Source organism: Falco rusticolus, chromosome 4, assembly GCF_015220075.1.
Source record: "Falco rusticolus isolate bFalRus1 chromosome 4, bFalRus1.pri, whole genome shotgun sequence".
In the NCBI taxonomy this organism is placed as follows: Eukaryota; Metazoa; Chordata; class Aves; order Falconiformes; family Falconidae; genus Falco; species Falco rusticolus.
Window position 1 is genome coordinate 13,350,576 of NC_051190.1, and position 18,021 is coordinate 13,368,596.

At 45.0% G+C, this 18,021-nt stretch overlaps 1 protein-coding gene across 5 annotated transcripts in view; it reads left to right on the top strand.

Moving 5' to 3' along the window:
• The window catches only part of SETD5 (SET domain containing 5), a 66,144-nt gene that overhangs the window by 14,247 nt on the left and 33,876 nt on the right, over positions 1–18,021 (top strand). For 2 of the 5 annotated variants that reach the window (XR_005103884.1, XM_037385282.1), the window contains exons 1-4: positions 12,174–12,344; positions 16,152–16,257; positions 17,121–17,332; positions 17,653–17,711. Coding sequence is in view for 4 of the 5 variants with exons in the window: in XM_037385282.1 (XP_037241179.1) it covers positions 12,274–12,344; positions 16,152–16,257; positions 17,121–17,332; positions 17,653–17,711 (448 nt within the window). In the remaining variant the exon portion in view is untranslated. Of the gene's footprint in view, positions 1–12,169; positions 12,345–15,038; positions 15,147–16,151; positions 16,258–17,120; positions 17,333–17,490; positions 17,712–18,021 lie in introns of those variants that run through there. The other 3 variants (XM_037385283.1, XM_037385285.1, XM_037385284.1) reach the window with 3 other exon arrangements.

An 18,021-nucleotide genomic window follows, 5' to 3' on the forward strand; every position in this document is an offset into this window, starting at 1 on the left:
CTCTGAAATTTAATGCTTTGTGGCTTGCATCGTTGGAACTCTGTTCTTTCCCATACTGCGTTGCTTCAGATGTTTAAGATATGGTTAAGACTTTCTGAAAGCCTCTACAGAGAAGCCCTGATGTAACTGTGTACACTCACTGTATTCAGATGAGCACTTCTGAATTCCAGTTGACCGCAGCAGCAGAAGTCTGTAAATCTTTTTCATCCTTTTTTAGAAACTATTGAATAAATTGCACAATGGCAATGTGATTACAGTTCCTCTGAGAGGTGAAGTAAGCACAAGCTCTCCTGGTAGGTTTCATTCTTAAATTAATGTAGGATATTCTCTACTGCTCAAGTTAACTGGACTTAGTGGGAAAGTTTGTATTTGGAACTGTATCAAATAATTGTCAGAAGCAGTATTCTAATGGCACTTGTTTGCTGGTGTTCATGCCATCCAAATGAGAGTATTTCAGTGATTCTGCTCCTCCTTCACTTTGTAAATTCACCTAGGGAATTGTGTGACTCAGTTTGGTAATGGCTCCAGATCATGCTTCTACTTTTTATTTGCGTTTGTCCATTCCACCACTCCCTCGATGGCTGCCAAGTTTCTGTATTTCCATAGATTACCTTGTTCCAGATGCCTTTGCAGACATGCAGAGCTCTTAAATTCCCTTCTGGTAGCTCTCAAAATCTGTTGCTTTGTGCAGGTAGAGCTCTCGGTCAGTCCTGCCTGTGTGCACGCTCGTCCTTGTCTGCGCAGAGGAGGACGTGGAGCTACCTGGGCTGCTCTCACCTCTTCTCCTGCGTGGCTGCATTCCTGCCTCTCCTCTCCTCCTCCAGGTCTGGCCAGGGAGGAGCCCCATTGCTCTCATCTCTGCAGCTGTGCAGCAAGGAAATGCTTTTGTGTCCTAAGGAAGAAGAGGCAGCTCAAAACTCTGTAGCTTTTTGAACATTGAGCCTATTGATTTGTCACATAAATCAAACTGTTTCTGAGGTGGGAAAGAGCTTGTCTAGCAACTGCAAGTTTCCTTGCTTAGGGCTAAAGGGATAGCAAACTGCAGAAACGTGTTGGGGCACTACTCAGTGTAAAGTGAAGGCCTCCAGCTTCAAGATCCAGTGCAGCAACCCCTGCTACTCACCTTGTCCAGGCAGCCCTATCTGTCTTAACCTGCAGAAGCAACTCACAGAAAGTGCTACACGCAAGAGAGGTTGTGAAGTCTTAGCAGTAAAGAAATCTGTCCCCTTCCCTGCCTTCCCTCTGCATTCCCCTCTCCCCAGCATCGAGAGGCTGGTGGAGGTGACCTGCTGGAGGAGGGTTGTCCCATCTCTTCAGCATGAGCAGCTCTGGTGTTTCAAACTCTTAGCTTCATCATGTGGTTGTACATACCTGCTTAGTAGCATTTGTGATAATCATGAAAATGCCCTCAATGTATTACTCTGCTCATAATTCTATATTCAAAAAAGCCAGCAGTTGCGGGAGCAGACAGCATTACATACATGTGTTACAAAACCACTCACTCAGCATCACTTCTGTGTGAGCTTTACAAGAAGCACTTGTGATGTCAGTACTCCTGTGTTACCACCCACAAGCAGTTAAGGTGGTTGGTTACACAGAGAAGGTCTTCTCAGAGGAAGAAATTACTAACTTATCTGCAAGTCACCACTAACAAATCTGGTTTAAGTGACTTTTGTCTTTATTCATTCACTGGTTGCTGGTTGCTGATTTCTCGTCATCTGCATTTACTTTGAAAATGGGTTCAACTGGATTATCTGCTTTTCGTCTTCTTAACAAAAAACCTGAGCTAGTCAAAAAAGTGACCGTGGCTCTCAGGGCTGTCTGTACCACCAAGCTTTGCATTTCTTGCCAGCAGTTATGAAGCAGGTATTTGGGAGCTTCCTGAATAAGTATTACATCTTCATCTCTGCACTTTTAAGAGCAAGTCTTTGATTATCTTTTTAGCAAAAACTTTGCAGAATAACTTACCAAAATTTATATTCCTTAAAGCTTGATGGTCCAATATATTGTTGGCTGATGACTTACTCTGTAAACCTGACTATTGTAACATTGCAATTGGGTGAACATCCACTGTGCACAGAGGACCCAACATGCAGAGCCAGGGTGTGCCATGCTGCCTTGTCGGTAGTACCTGCATTTTGGGATCAGCATGTATCTTGCCAGTGCCAAAATACAATGCAAGATGCAAGTAAGCAAGAAGAGTGAACCGCGATAAAGAACATCTCTTGAACATAATTCAGCATCATCAACCAGGTGGAGGCCACAGAAGGGGAAATAAGGGTTTTTTGGCTGATACGCTGCCTTTGGGCCTTTGTGATTACTCTCCACCACTGTCCTACTGACTTGTCTGCACTGACAGGTTTTGTGCTGGGAAAAGTAGATATGCAGAAAATGTGTGAATTTTCTAGGGGTCCCAGAACCATCTTTAACTGACCGAGAATGCCACTGGGCTCTGGTGCCTGGGCAAGTGCCACAGTCAGCGATGTTTCCTACACAGATGTCCCTGAGACGGGGATGTGGTGGGGCAGTGCAGCTGGTTGAACTTTGAAACCTGCCACAGCACTGGAAGCTTGCTGAAATCCTGTAAAATTCACTGGACATTAATGCTTAAGTGGTTACATAGCTGTGTTTGAATGGATCCGACTGGCCACGTGTGGCCCAAGTTGCAGGTGTAGCCCGGTTTCCCACTCGAGGTGCATTGGACAAACTGGTGTTTGTTGGGACGCGGCACAAGAGCATTATGTAAGCCTGGAGCAACTTCCTTACAACGCACAGAAAAATGTATTTGCATGATCTCGACCCCAGGTGCGTGGCTGCAGAACCCACCGGTCACAAACCGCAGAGGCCGGGCTGGAGCCAGGAGGGCACTCGGTGGTGGTTTGGGCACGAGGGGATGGTCAAAGCGAGCCCTGTAATGGAAAGCAAGGCTGAACCTTCGCTTGGGAGCCGTGGCTCCATAATTGCCACACTGTATGATGTTGCCATGGCTGCCTGGGCTGTCCCTGCGTGGTTTCCTGGTGTGTGAGAGCGGGGCCAAGGCTGCCGGCGAGCGGAGAGCTGCCGTACGTGTTTGGGGAGCTCAGGCGTGCGCTGGCAAGCCGCGGTGACGGGAGGATCCCGTCTGGGAGCTCTGAGGCTCGGAGCTCGCTCTCTCCCCCGGCTCTTCCCTGCAACAGATCACAGGATGAACTGTGATTTTTTTGCAGGACTTGAAAACCCCCTTTTACTTCTTTCTGTCTATCGTAAGGTCCTTCGTTCTGCCGAAGCTGTGGTCGCGCTAGGACCAAGGTGTCAATGTTAAATGGAGGATCCGGGGGGGCTGGGGGGGGGGCGGGCACAAAGGGAGGCCTGGTGGGGCTCGACGGGCCTGGATGGGCTCCGGCATGTTTTGATCTGAGAGCCTTTGGCCGCGTTGCCATCTGCATAGCCTGTGAATAGTTTTCTCTGGCACAGACCTTGTTCCTCAGTGTTGCATCATCTCTGGGAGAAAGGCCAGGTCCGGAGCCTCAGCACAAAGGCTTTCTGAGGCCGATGAAGCTTGTTCTGTGTGTGGAACATCTCTTTCCTTCCTGTCGTCCTTCCATGGGATTCCTGAAGCGGCCTCCGTCTGAGAGCCCCTTCGTCAACAGCTGCTTTATCTCCGCTGCTTCCTGCACACCTGGCTGATGCAACGTCTGCCTTGGAAGCCACTGCTGGAGTCTCCTCTGGAGCTGGGTTGTTTGCCCTGGCTGGGAGTGGCCAGGCAGGCAGCCTTCATCACATGGGGGCCTTAAATAGATGTATAAAGGACGTACAGTGAGACCTGCGAGGCAGAGAGTGTTTAGTGGGATTATGGAGAAATCTTTTTTCCAATACTAGGGCTGGAGGTTGCAGTCCTACTCCTGGCAACTGGTTAGTGGTTAGCCTTCCACTGGTTGCAACTTCAGGACGTTGCTCTGTGCCAGTAAATTCTGCTGATTCCCCTTCTATATTCAGCGACTTCCCGTGACTCTGGACTATCCGGATTCTCATGGGAACTGTAATTCGCTGGGTTTGGATTTGATCCTAGTTATTGCCCTTTATTGCTCTCTTTCCCTCTGACATTGCATGTGGTATAGGCTTTTCTCTGAAATATCTTGAAAACACAATTTCAAGGTCTGAAGGTGGTTTTTTTCTGGTTTTTTGGGGCAGGGGTGTGCCTGACAACCTTTTTAATGTAGGGTTTGTCTACTTAGGAAAGTTTAATACACAGGTACAACCATTCATGTGAATGCTATTAGATTCACAAGCAACAAAATTTAGAACAAGGAAACACTCTGGTCTGCTAGAATTAAACCAATGTTGTTTACATTATTTAAATTAATCTTGAGTCTTATTTTAACCATAGCCATTTTCTGGTATAGGCAGGCCTTTTAAATTGAGTCTGAAAACATAGCAGATATATATGGACAAGGTGTGGCAGACTGAGCAGTGGTGTTTCCAGTATTGCTGTTCCTAGCTGTCTGTGCTGTCCCATTGCAGAAATTTGTTGCCCCTTTAACTGTATTTAAAAGGGAATATGTATTTTACCAGCTGCTGATTTTAGTCCTGTCATCTTGGCATCAACTGCACTTGACGAGACATGGCAATATTTCCTTCCTGCCAGCTGTTTTGGCAAAGGCTTAGAGGGGGCAGTCGCAGTAGTAACATCAGCTGCCACAGCTGGATTCACTGGAGGTTAGTTGTCAAGCTCTTAATCTCAGAATATCAGTTCTGCACCTTTTTTGGTGATTTTTGTGATTTTTATGACATACAGACATGTGACTGTTCTTCACTCCATGGGAAATGAGAGCAACAAACTTGCAGTATAGAACTGGCACAGCCATTAGGATGTGTTACCCTGGCTGCAGAATAGTTTTCCCCTGTGACTGTCCCAAAACAAAAGTTTGTAGAACTGAAAGAAAAGAGGGATGTTCCTCCTCTTTCCTGTTTCATTTACTTCAGTAATCATTCTTTCATCATTTCTGTGAGGCTTATATGTAATTATTTTTTCTCTTGTATGGGAAATGCAATGGAAATCCATTGTTAAACATACATTCCATTTTTAATTAGAAATCCATGGTTAATGGTTGGACTTGATGATCTCAAAGGTCTTTTCCAACCTAAGTGATTCTGTGATTCTATTCTGTGATTGCTCTATGTCTTTCAGAAAAGAACAGAAAAACATATTTGCAAAAATAGAAGTGTTTTCAGGGAGCTGCCTTCCTTTCATTTTTGAAAATTTCATTTTAAGTGCTTCAGTGTTTGAAGAATCTGTCTTCTTCACCGATGAGTTGTTATGCTGTGAGATAGTGGCGGTGTAAAACGATGGTTTTAGCATAGAAAAGGACCAACAATTACTCTTTCTGAGCCTGTGGGATTTTCTGAATTTCTCCACTATTACCACTATTCTTTAAGTTTTATTTTGCTGATTAACACGTTTAAGGTGTTGGTGTTTCATATAGCTTGCTAGACTTTCGAAAGTATTACCTTGTGAAGTTTTCTTGAGCATTTCTCTGTTCGCGGCCCTTAAAGTTACGAGGACTTTGATATGAAGTTCTTGGTTAGGATAGTCCTTCTCCCTTGACGCTGAAGTTGTTATTCCTTTAAAACATCATCTCTGTCACTGTCCTGCTCAGCAGACTGTGTGCAGACCACGCTAATGCAGTTAGTTCTCATCAGCGTGGGGTACAAAGTTTCCTGGTGTCTGCCTGCCACCTCTCCATAAACATACCTCAGAATAATTTGGTCTACCACGGATCACTGCTACTCTGTAATTTGCTTCCCCTTTCTAATTTGGCATGTATTTGTTTATGGAATTATCCTTACGTATGACTCTTCAACCAATTTCAAATCAATATAAATTAAACTTTCCAGTAAGGTTTCACGGTACAAATTAGATGTTTTAAGAAAGTCCAAACAAACCCTTGCCTGACATCTTCCATCTCCGGAGTGTCTTGGATTGTAAAGAATGTGGTTGAATTGTCCAGTAGAAAGTATTTCTGGAGGCAAAGTCTTATCTGCCCTTCCTTTATCTCTTATTAAATTTTTCTTCTATTTCTTATCACAATTCTTAGTGAATTTCTTGTGAATTCTTAGTGAAATTCTCAGTGACTAAAAAAAAAAAATACAGAATTATTTTTTTTTGTCTGCAAAACAAAGAGGTTTTGCATCATTTCTTGACTGCTGAAGCAGCAGCAAAGTTTTGAGGTTATTCTTTTGCTTTTCCAAGTAATCTTTGCAGTTTTGGGTCAGTTGCTGAGAATACTTGACTATGTATTTCGTAATTCTCTGCTTGATGGTTAATTTCCTTCAGTCGTTCACTGTCATAGTTTGTAGTCCCTTAGGGTGTAGTTTGAAGAGGAGTTTAACTAAAATTGATGTTTTCTTCATCAGATAAAATTATGGAATCCCATGGCTGGACATGATGAAAATAATCTTAAAATAGCTTAAACCACTAAATTTTCCAGCTGTTTACCAAAATTTATCAAAATTAGTTTAACTTGCATTTTAAATGTGGCTTACATAGCCTTCGCTGAATGGTTTTATCATGCTGACTTTAGCTTAGGTGTATTTTAGGACATGTGTTGAGTAGTTCTAGTGCTTTCATGAAGTACTTTAAGAATAATGGGAATAGTTAATATAATTTCATATCTTGCATGGAACAACTTGAGTGATGCATAGGCCCATGGATACCAAACAGTGTTTGAGGTCACCCGTGTCCTAAAAGCCACAGTCATGCCTTTCCCCGATCCTTGACTCAAGGTCTTGTGCAGCATGGTGAGCAGGATCGGGTCTCACTAGGTTGTTGCTTTTTGATGCGTAACGATTTTAAAATGCTGTTATTCTTCTTCTAAGAGCTTGTTGGTGTTTATCACTGTTCTCCACATCCCAGAGAGCGAGATGAACTCTCAACCAAAGGTTTACATGCAAGCATTTATTTTTGCATATAGTTGCTTATGTATAAAACAGGAGAGAGTCTTAAGAAAGCTGTAAGACAGATGCATTTTTAACCATTGCACTTGATTTGTCAATAGTTTGGTTGTCATGGTATGCATATATAGCTAGTAATGAATATTTGTGTTGCCTGTTACTTTGATCCTTTCTGTTGTGGACTAGGACTGAGTACTCCCAGACCCTGTGGGATGGATGGATTGCTGTCTTGCTTTGTCAGTCGGCTAGCAGATGATGTATGGTACTAATGATAGTAGTAAATACTCATGTCAATGTTTCATTTTTCAAAACTGGCACAGTTGTTTCCTTGCTGCTTAGTGAACCCAGCTTGTTTTCAGAGCAAAGCTAAGCATTTGAACTGGTAGATTGAGGCACAATTCAAGTACTTTTAGGAATCTGTATGTTTTAGAGTAAGTTGGAGCTAAATGACGAGGATCTGTCCGCTCTGCTCCTGCCTCTCTGTAGGTGTCCTTATAAATCAACACATCTGAAATTCTGAGAATTTGATGCTTTTTTTTTTTTTTTGAGCTAGCTGTTTTAAATGCAAAACCCCTTGATCTGAATCTGTTTGCACTAAAGGTGCTTGTCCTTCTGTGAGAATCTGCCCTTGCTATGAGGTTGATGGGTGTGCAGCTAAGAATGGGCAGTGCTTGACTGGACTCATGTGGACTGCATTCATATTTGGGTGGCACTGGCTGATGAGAGGGGACTTCTTCAGTATGGTAATTGAAGCGCTTCATGTTTACATTAGATCTCCCATAGATTTTTGCTACTCTGAAATTTCCCAGGGAAAAGATGAATGAATAGGATCTGTAAGCCTGCTAATGCTTTTTATACTGCTCCACTTGCAGAGTGGTTTGCTATGGATGCAGATGACAGCATAAGTATGAACTGGTCAGAATTTGCTGGCTCTGTCCCAGATGAGATTGATGGAGAGGATGCCAAGGAAGGCTGCATGGCAGAGCTACTATTTCCAGTTTGCCACCGGCTCTCGCCTGTGGCAGTCTGAGATGCAGGAGAAAAACATGCTTTGAATTTGATGTGACTGGTAATGGCTTGGGAGCTTAAAGATATGCAACTCTTATATGTGGAGCTCATCCTACATAGGTGACCTGTAGGCCTGTTGCTGCGCATGGAGAAGTTATCATTTGGCCGTTATCATTTGGACACGAGTAATCCTGGGTTATCAAAAGTCTCAGGTCTTCATCTAGTTTTGGGACTTCAGTAACTGGAGTTGTTCAGAGGTGTGGGGAGTGATAAAGGGAAGCGCTTGTTTGTCCTTTGCTATCTGCGAACAAGAGATGCGTGAGAAGTTATCATCAGTGCAGGCAGAGGGGATTTCCCTGTCCTCCCTGGCCTGGCACGCATTTAGAAGTTACGTATAATCAGAAAAGCTTTTCTCAGTTTGTCCATAATGTGTCTTGTAGTGTGTTACCTTCTTATCATTCCTGGCAATGCATGAGATACTGGATGCACAATGTTAAAATATTTTGAGTCCTCTGTGGACACGGACTCAGAGGTATGCACTGTGCTGCAGAGAAACAGGCTGAATCTCTCTGTCCTCCCCCTGCTTGGTGACTGCTTTACCCTTGAGTCTGTGGCAGGGTGCAGGGGGAGTGCTTTGTCCCCCCTGAGATTGTATAGCATCACCTGAGCAGCACCAAATGGTGATGGAGTCTGGGCATCTGAATTAAGGTAACACATGCAGTCTGTGAGGCTGTGTCCAGGGTTTTTTGACGGAGGGTAAATTTTTCATGGCACTCACAAATATTTTGTAGTTTATCACCAAGTGTTGTGCACCACGGGTGCCCAGAGGTGTCTGTGAGACTGGACACTTGTGAAAACGGTAACAACCACATCTTGAAGGAGGAAGCTCTAGTGAGCTGTTTGACTGATCATGCTTGACTGTCCCTGTTAATACTGACTTTAACACCACAAGTAATGAAAAGAGTTTCCAGCAGCGAATTTTCTGCATCTACTTTATTTGTAACATGGATGGCAGTGGTTGTGGAAGTGAGCCAATGCAGTGCTGTGGCTGTTGCATCCTAAACAGAGTTTTGAAAATTAAATTCAGCGTTATAGCAGGTGCTGCAGAACCTTCACTTGGCCAGCTTAGATTTATTACAGTCCTTTCTGTTGATACAGGATGTTACATGAAATAATTGAATAGCCTATATTTACCATTTAGCTAAGGCAACCATTTAAGGTTTTGGTCTGAAGTTGAGTGAGCCCCTTGGTGTGTGACCTGTGCCGAGCGAGAACTGGGGATCCCAACACTGCGGTGGCTGTGCGGGTGGATGCTCGTCTGGGCTGTTTTGATGATGCTGGGGAAGACCAGCTGTCTTTATACTGGTATGACTGGTTAAGGAGGCAGGCTCGTAGATGCAGAAAGTGGTGGTGGGGGAAATATCTTTAAATCCTGCATTTTCAAAACCAGCTAAGTATTATTTACCTGTTAGGCCTTCAAAATTCCTGTTTCCATTTGACTTCAAGAATTGTATCATAAGGGAGATAGGTTTGTGCTGTGGTCTGAAACTCATCAAATTTGCATTAAGACTTTGAATTTTAGGAAAACTTTGGAGAGAACTTGGTGTGACTTTTTTTCTCCTCTACAACTGTATATTTTTGGGGGGAGAGGTTAGGAGGAGCTTGGAGATTGTATATACAGGAAGTTTGCCAGTTCGATGGGTGAACATTTTGATGTCAACCCCAGTATTTTCTGTACAGGCTAATGTTTTGGGTGTTAGCAAGCCAAGTTTCATGAAGACCAGCCTGTAATCTAGCCTGAAGGTGATGTGGTCTTGGACAGCACTTGAGATCAGTCTCAGCAATTTGTTTTGAATGTTACATTGTCAGGGTTGAAAGTGTGCATAAAACAGCAGCAACAAACAGCAAAATCTGAGCATGGGTGGTGGTTAGGCAAGTACTGCTAGGTCAACACGAAAGTGACTGAACTGGAATTCGCCTTGTCTAACCTTTCTGTTTGGTGTTTCATGTTTCTCCGGTAATCTCTCCCAAAAGTGGGAGTTAGCGGACCATTTGTACAACAGTGTTTGTACAGCACTGATGGAAAGAGAGTTTCCTATGAGAAGTGGCTGAAAACTTGTCCCAGTTACCCCAGGACTGACCAGATATCTTGTGACACTCAAGTCCAGAAGCCACACCTGAAATCCTCTGGTTCTGCTGAGTCACGAGCAGGCGAGAGGCTGGAATTTGTCCTGATGAAATCTGGGGCTGCTGCCAGCTGGGTATGGTCATGGCAAAAGCAAGAGATCAATAAGGGCAGGGGTGGGGGTGGGGGAGTTTTCTGTGTCCCTTAAAACGGAAGGGTGCTTCAGACAGTGAGAAACTTGTCCTATTTCTTTTAACGTTGTGCCAGAGTTTTATGTGACTCTGGGTTGAAGCAGGGATTGATGTCTGTAGCTTTTAGCTGTATCTTAGCAGCAGTTTGTCTCATTTGGGGTCAGTACAGAAATCAGTTCTGTCACAAGCATGAGAAGGGGTAAATGAGACACTTCCTAAAGGTCCTTTTCTTTTTCTTTTTCCAGAAAATACACTCAAGGACACCTGAGCTGTCTTGGGTTTGAGCTGCTTGTGAGCTTAGTCCTGCATGTTTTCTTTTTCATCTCCCACCTACCCGTGAGACTGTTGCTTTGGGGCATAACAGGGAATTGCCGCAGACCACTTAGAAATCTTTACGTGCTATTTCTGTAATTCACTGTATGCCTGTCATACTATCAGAAGGATTTCTCTTAGGGATGTATACTGAAGAAGGAAAATATTTCCTTGTATTAAGAGAAGTGGCCTTCCTTTTAAGACAAGAAAAGGCAATATAGTGTGTGGTATTTAAACTTTCTGACTCTTTCAGCCTTCCTTCATTTGCCCTTGTAGTGAGTGTGTGTTTTTGTGTTTCTGGGGGTTTTTTTATGTGTTAAACAATGGCTGGACTATGGCGTCCAAAGGCAGTTCCCTGTGAGAAATTCACTACCCACTGGAAAACTTGGCTCGCAGCCTCTCTGTAGCCCAGGAGGGTTTGCTGGCAGAGCAGCTGAGATGCCAGGGAGCATGTGACGGCTGGCTGCAAGGGCAGGCTGGCTCATCTGCGCTGCTGGAGGAAAGACTGTGGAAAGTTATTCAAGGCTGCCCTTAAAGTTTAATGTGCAGAGAGGGTGGCTAAATTGTCACCGTTTTTCTTGGGGTTTGGAGCTACCTTTGCTATGTGTGGAAGCACAGCCTTTCTCTGTATCATAGGGGTTTTCTTCAGAGCTGCATAGAATAATAGCTGCTTTACAAACGTCTGTGTTATTGAGGCTATTTACATAACGAGGAGCTGATCCCATTTCACCTCCACCTGCTATCTGACCCTTGGAAGTTTGCATTTACCGGTGATTTTGCTCGCTGCCTTAGCAAAACGCTGCGGTCAGCAGCAAAGGTGGAGCCTGGGCACAGGCTTCCCTGCCAGCCCCGCACGGCCGGCGGCTGCGCCCCGTGATGCTGCCGTGACTCACCCCGGTTCCCCACGCCGAGCCCATGGCCCTGCCGTGCTCCTCATCGGAGCAGCCTATACGCCAGCGCCCAGACATCTGACGTGGCTCTGCCGCCGGGAGGTGTCAGCTGGGATTTTGGAAAGTCGGACTGAGTAATGGCTGCAGAATCCAGGATGGGCCTCGCTTGCCGAGGGGAGGCTGTCGGTGGTGTGGGGATAGCCCCTCTGCCAGCGCTCGCCTGTGCGGTGGGCCTGGTGAATGCAGATACAAGCTGATCTCCAGCGAGAGGTCTCAGCTCAGTCCACCTTGGCCCTCCCGTTGTCCTCCCAGATGGGGCTTTGCCCGCAACTTGCTTGGGAAAGGAGTTAGGGAATGCTTATGGAGGGCTGTGGGTGATAGGTGACAGCTGCTGCTTATATGCGGGAGCTAATAGGTTGCTTATCGGATAATTAGTTCTATGTTTAGTTGGGGGAGGGGGGAACTATCATTATTGGCTTTATGGCAGAGCAGCTCACTGCCTGTCGGTCCAGGACTGTAAAAAAACCCCACCAAAGTACTACCGTCTACCTCTTCCCTGGCCCCACTTATGAAAATGAAGTCAAAATGATGCGGCATGTTGCTGATGGAAATCTTATTTCTCCTTTTGTTTTGCTGTGAAAGCCACCTTCAGGGGTGTACAGGGAGACCTCATCCTGTAACAGAGATGCAATGCTTTGTTTCTACCCTGGTAGGTTTCCCCATGTCCGTGACGTGTCGGCCGAGGCTCTGCGGCTCCTCTCCGCCCTCGGAGCGGCCAGTCGCTGCCCTCTGGACTCCGTGATCCCCGACGGGCGTCATGAGCATTGCAATCCCGCTGGGAGTCACCACACCAGATACGTCCTACTCCGACATGGCTGCAGGATCAGAGTGAGTGTTACCCCGTGGAGGAGGGGAGGGTGTCAGAGGGCTGCCCTGGAGTGCGGCTGCAGGATCAGTGCCAGTCCTTTCTCCACTTGGGAGAAAGGGGATGCTGGTCCCCAGCAGTGTGAGAGGTGAACACAGAGACAGACTCTTGAGCGTTTAACAAATGCAATGTTATGGAAATCGGTAAGTTTCACACAGGAGATGGGGAAAAGGAGAATTCCAACAGTATGAGGCACTCAGTCATGGGTTTTGTATCAGCTTGGCTAGTAAATCTGTACTCAAGTGCAGGCAGTTGTGCATTTGCTGTACCCATGCTTGATGTTGGCAAAGGTACAAGCCAGCTCCTTTTCCAAAAGCTGTGTTGTATGAAGGATCAGTGTGCTCAGCCTCCCTCTCAGCAGAGCCTGCTAGCTTGGACTCAGTACCAATCTTACATGAGTGATTTTTGGACTCCTTTGGAGCTTGGCCAGAGAGGTGAGACAGCATCAGCCTTTGTAGACACCTTTGTTTCATTTCTGCCCCTGAGCAGGTTCCAAGAAGCACACCTCAGTGGGCAATCCTTCAGGGTCCCCACCGCAGGGCCCTGTACAAGGCTGTCACCGCAGTCCTATCTCTGAGGGCTGTTGCAGGGACTTTACCATTTTTTTAAAAGACACTGCTTCTGCAGGAGTCAGGAACATTTCAAATTCAAAAAATATTGCGTTGTGATCTTTTCTTAAAACCCTTGTTAAAATGATGTCAGCTGGGATGAGTACTATGTTTTTGTCGGGGGTGAGAGTGAGGACTCAAGATATTTCTGTGTGCTTCTGCCTCATGCTTTCTTGCATCCTTCTTTGAAATATGGACTGTAGCATCGCTTTACAAAAATTTACAAAGGGCATTTTGGAGATGGATTTCCCCTATGTATTATTTAAAGGTACTTACTGTGCGAATACCTGCATGTCAGATTGATCAGTGTAGAACAGATATCACTGCAGACTATTAATTTTGAGCTGTAAGAGCAGTGGGCCAGTGTGTGAATCATTGTTTGTCCCTTCCATCTTGCCCTGATTAGACTATGCAGAGTTTGACTACACAGTCACACTCTCTGCAAGACTGCTAATGCTCTTTTTTGTATGTCTTGGCACTGGCCCCATTCTAGGTATTCTTCTTTGTGATGCTTCATTCCATCCTAAAGCTCATATTTTCACATGTTGTTCTTAAACAGGGAGTCAGAATCTAGTCAGTCACTCATCTGCAAGTGGGTATATGATCCTTCACTTTTCAAGTTTTAACATTCCGTATTGCTTGTCACCATGCATCTCCCACACCAGCACTTTAAAGACTCAACATGCAGGAATTTTAAACTGTTTATGACAGGAGAGAGAGTGCTAAATAGTTTACTCATGTACTAGGCACTTTTTACCATGCTCAGCTCTGAAAGCCGAGGAGAGCCAGATATATCTACGCATGTCCCTTGTAACATTTAAATACCAAAAAGACTTAATCTGTAAACCTTCTGCAAAGCATTTTCTTTTACCCTGGTTGTAAGAAATTTGTAGGTCCATCTTGAGGCTAGGTTGGAGTGCTTTGAAAAAAGGCTTTTGAAGATCTCTGAATTGGTTTCTCTGCCTGTTTTCTAAAAACTGGGAATGCCAAGACTTTGTTCTCCAGGCTTTGCATTGATGCATTGTTACTGCTGAAGTGTCCTTCATGAGTCTGTTAAAAGTTAAGGCTAACTCCCACTTCTCCTTTGACACTCTACTAGTTTGATGCGTGAAGTCTGGTCTGGGGTGCCTGAGCTTCTTGTCTCTTATAAGGAGTTGATTTCAAAGTTGTGCATCACGAAGGCAGTGGGAAGGTAAAAGGAAAAACTAGCAGGCCTTCTTTTCAGGCTGAGCTTTAGCATCTTCCCCTGACCTCTGACACAGAGGGGAGGTGAAAATGCTGATGGGGTTTGTGTTCATCTGAGGGTGACACGGAGGCTGCAGAGTAGTTTTGCTGTGTTAGTCTGACTGCATATTGGAAGTTGTTGAAGCTCCTTGGCGGGCTGCTGCTGAGGAAGCGTGGGCCCCGACGTGGTTGCCCCTGGACACCGTTGCACCAACAATCTCGAAGTTTTATTGCTAATGCTTGCGGCAGCACTGCTGGTATTCTGGGCTGACTGTAGTTAGGAATGTAGGTGACTTGGACAGAGGACAGAACTCCTGTTTAGGCTGTTTGGGCTCTTTTCCTTCTAATACTGTTTCTGAAAATACAGTTAAACCTGAATGGATTTTACTCTGGGTACAATCTGGAAGCCCTGAAGGACTGTTGCAAAGATCCAGCAAGTCTGGATTATGTGGCAAGCTCTACACAGTACCTTTTATTAAGAAGTATGTCCTCTGAGAGGTATTGCCACCTCTGTCTCCTGCTTTTGACAATTTTTCTGGCTGTAGTTACATTGAAAACCAACTGAATTTATCATGACACGCTCCAAAATCCTGAGCTACAGAAGTGCGGTTTGCATAGGTTTATGGTCTTCTTGTACAGTAAATTGTTGCTCCTTTATGTTGCAAAGACAGATCCACCTTACTCCAGAATAAGCCCGAAGCTCAGAAGTATTGGGTTTAGTGGCAGGGTGGGGCAAACTTCAGTGCAGCAGAGATTTCAACAGCTAATAGGAAGTCCAAAGGGCACCAGAGGTTAGTGTTCCTGGGTGGTGCCTAAACACTGTCCCACACATGACCAGTGCCCGTTGTTGGCCGAGTACTGCCTGATTCACGCTGACAATGTAGGACCCGCTGAGAATCCTGCGAGGTCTCACCAGAGCAGCAAAGGTCCAAGGTAAAGTTTTCCTTTCCTATATTTTAATTTCCTGCTTGCTCAGCTTCACACTATAATTTTGAAGATTTCACCTGCAGACGTGATTCAGTAATATTCTGCTGTGTTCAGATAATGGGCCCTACTTGCAATCTGTGCAGATGTTAGCTGACTTGTATCTTCTGCTTGTATCAGACAGTGCGTTCCTTGCTGGTACTCTGTCTGTAGCCTCATTATCTAACATTCCCTGCATTGAATTGCAGCTGTCTCTTCTCTTGAGTAGGGTTTCTGCAGCTTTCTGCTAAGGATATACCTTTCATTTTTAGCTGGTTTTTTTTCACCACCGTGTGGTGGAAGAGTGCATTGTACCTCAGCAGCAAATTTCCTGGTGAGCGCATTGCACACCACCTTGCTGTAGGGAAAGCACAGGGCGAATCTGGTTTGTCTGTGGCCACTGTTTGTCCAGGTCATGAATTTTGTTGCCTCTTTGTAACAGGTATCTCCAACTCCTGGTAGTTGCTGCCAGGACAGCTGCAGGTTTCATGCAGACTTTAGCACAGGATGTTGGACTCAGCTAACAACTAGTGTCTGAGAGAGGGAAACAAGTGCAGATGCAGGAAAGCTGCTTAGCTGCTATTTGAAATAAGCTGTTGCAGAGATAAAATGGCAGTACTGTTCAGTGGCTTTGAGATTAGGCTGGCTGAGTTCAGATGTGAATGCTGAATCAGACCCAGCTTCCTCAACTATAAGGAAACTGAGCTTACATGCTAATTATCTTTTTAACTTCCCAGATTGAGACCCAGTTTAATGACTTATCCAGGGTGGCCCTTACTCAGTTCCTTCCCTCTGAAAGCAGGTTCATCCTGTACAACTTCTGCACACATGATGCCTGGTGAAGCACCTAACACCTCACTTTCATGAAATTTCTTCATTTTGAGCTCATGTGTTGAATAGAAAGGAGCAGTGAAATACTGGCATTAAAAAAAATGATGTTGTATTGATGGGTTTTACTTCTGGCCCTTTCTGCAGCCCAGAGTCTGTGGAAGCTAGTCCAGCTGTCAGTGAGAAGAATGTGTACTCCAGCCACGGCTATGGGGCCACCCAGAAACACAGCTATCGCGGGCTGCCTTACGCAGTGAGTACTCTCTCTGCAGTGAATCAGCTCTTTACTGTCTACTTTACGCTTTTCTCCTTGTTCCATAGTTCTTTGCCTGTTAAGCCTTAGGAGTTTTGGCTTATTTATTAGGGAACACTGAGTTACAGCCGAGTTCTGCCATACGTACTGCATTTGTGTGTTTATTGTTTGTGACGTCCTGCAGACTCTATTGCAAGCTTTATTAGTGTTCTAGGTGATAGATTTTTAACTGAAGTATCAATATATATGAATATATAATATTTTCCTGGTGGTAATTTTATGCCCTGTTTCGTTTATTGTGCACTATTTATACTTGTTTCAACTGCGCAGATTTCCATATTGGTAACTTATAATTATGAGAAAGAAGGAACAGTCAGGAAGAGTGGGAGCATGGCTTGAAACTATGAATGAACAGGACATCACAGAATCATTGAGGTTGGAAGGGACCTCTTTAGATCATGTAATCCAACCCCTCTGCTTAAGCTGACTCTGCTTGAGCAGGCTGCCCAGGACCATGTCCAGTTGGGTTTTGAAAATCTCAGCAGATGGAGACTCCACAATGTCTCTGGGCAACTGGGTCCAATGTCTGGCCACTGATGTCATCTCGGATTATTAGCAGTGCAACTGTTTATGTCAAAGTAGCCTAGCTGTTTTCATAGGTTTTTAATTTAATTCATTGGTGCATAAGAAAACCATTCACATCTTTCAGAGTTTACTGCTTTACTTTCTTGGTAGATTGAGGAATTCAGACTACTTTTTACACTGGTTGTTAAATAATAACCTGGGAACTGTGAATTTGGAACTTCATTTTCTAGGCATCATATCTTCATGTTAAAAGTAGTACTGCAAATACTCATTTTCAGGATCATAATTATGGAGCCCCTCCTCCTCCAACGCCGCCAGCCTCTCCTCCTGTCCAGACCATTATACCTCGTGCAGAACTGAATGGCCTGCACTCACCTGATGAGGAGAACTCCGGGGACAGCGAGAGCTCCTCAGAAGGAGAATCAATTCCCACTTGGTGCCACTGCAGTGTCTCCCAAGATGGTTTCCTCCTCAAGTGTGAAAAGTGCAGGTAAGCTTTGGTGCAGTGCAGATCTGGACTGCTCCTTGTGTTGATTTCTCATACCGAACCGTGTCACGTTTGGGCTGTGGGACAGACTTCCTTTTGCTAACTGGAGCGTTCTTTCCAGTGCTTTACCCAGTATTGACCCTCCTCCTTTGCGTTGTCAGCCTGACAAGTGTTGGTGGCACCAGGAGTGGAGATGAGGATGTTAAATCGATGTTCTTATCATCCTGGGCCCCACTGAGGGCACGCATCTTGTGACATCCTGTTGAATTTCAAGTGACTTTACTCCTACAAACCAGCTTCAATTGTGCATTCTCCTTTGGCAGAGGAATGAGCAGGGGGAAGGTGATCAGACTCCGCCGCCGGAAGCAGGACAACGTGTCAGGTGAGCTTGAGGTTGTAATTCTGACAACAGTGACTTTTGCTTTCTTTCTGCAAGATCTTTGTCTTTTGGCTGCTGTAGTTGTCTAACTGTGATCAGTGCCCACTAACGTTCTTTGTCTCCCAGCCAGCGAGATTTTTCTCCTTTCCTTCTGCCTCACCTCAGTTAGCTCTTGGGGAAAATCAGATTATCTTGTGAAAAGGGAAATGTTCAACAGTGCCATTCTGTGAGATGCCAGAAGTTTGGGAGACCTGTTCCCAGTTTGGGTGGGAAAACTGAGGTGGTGTAGTTTTCTCAGGGAAGAGCTATGCAG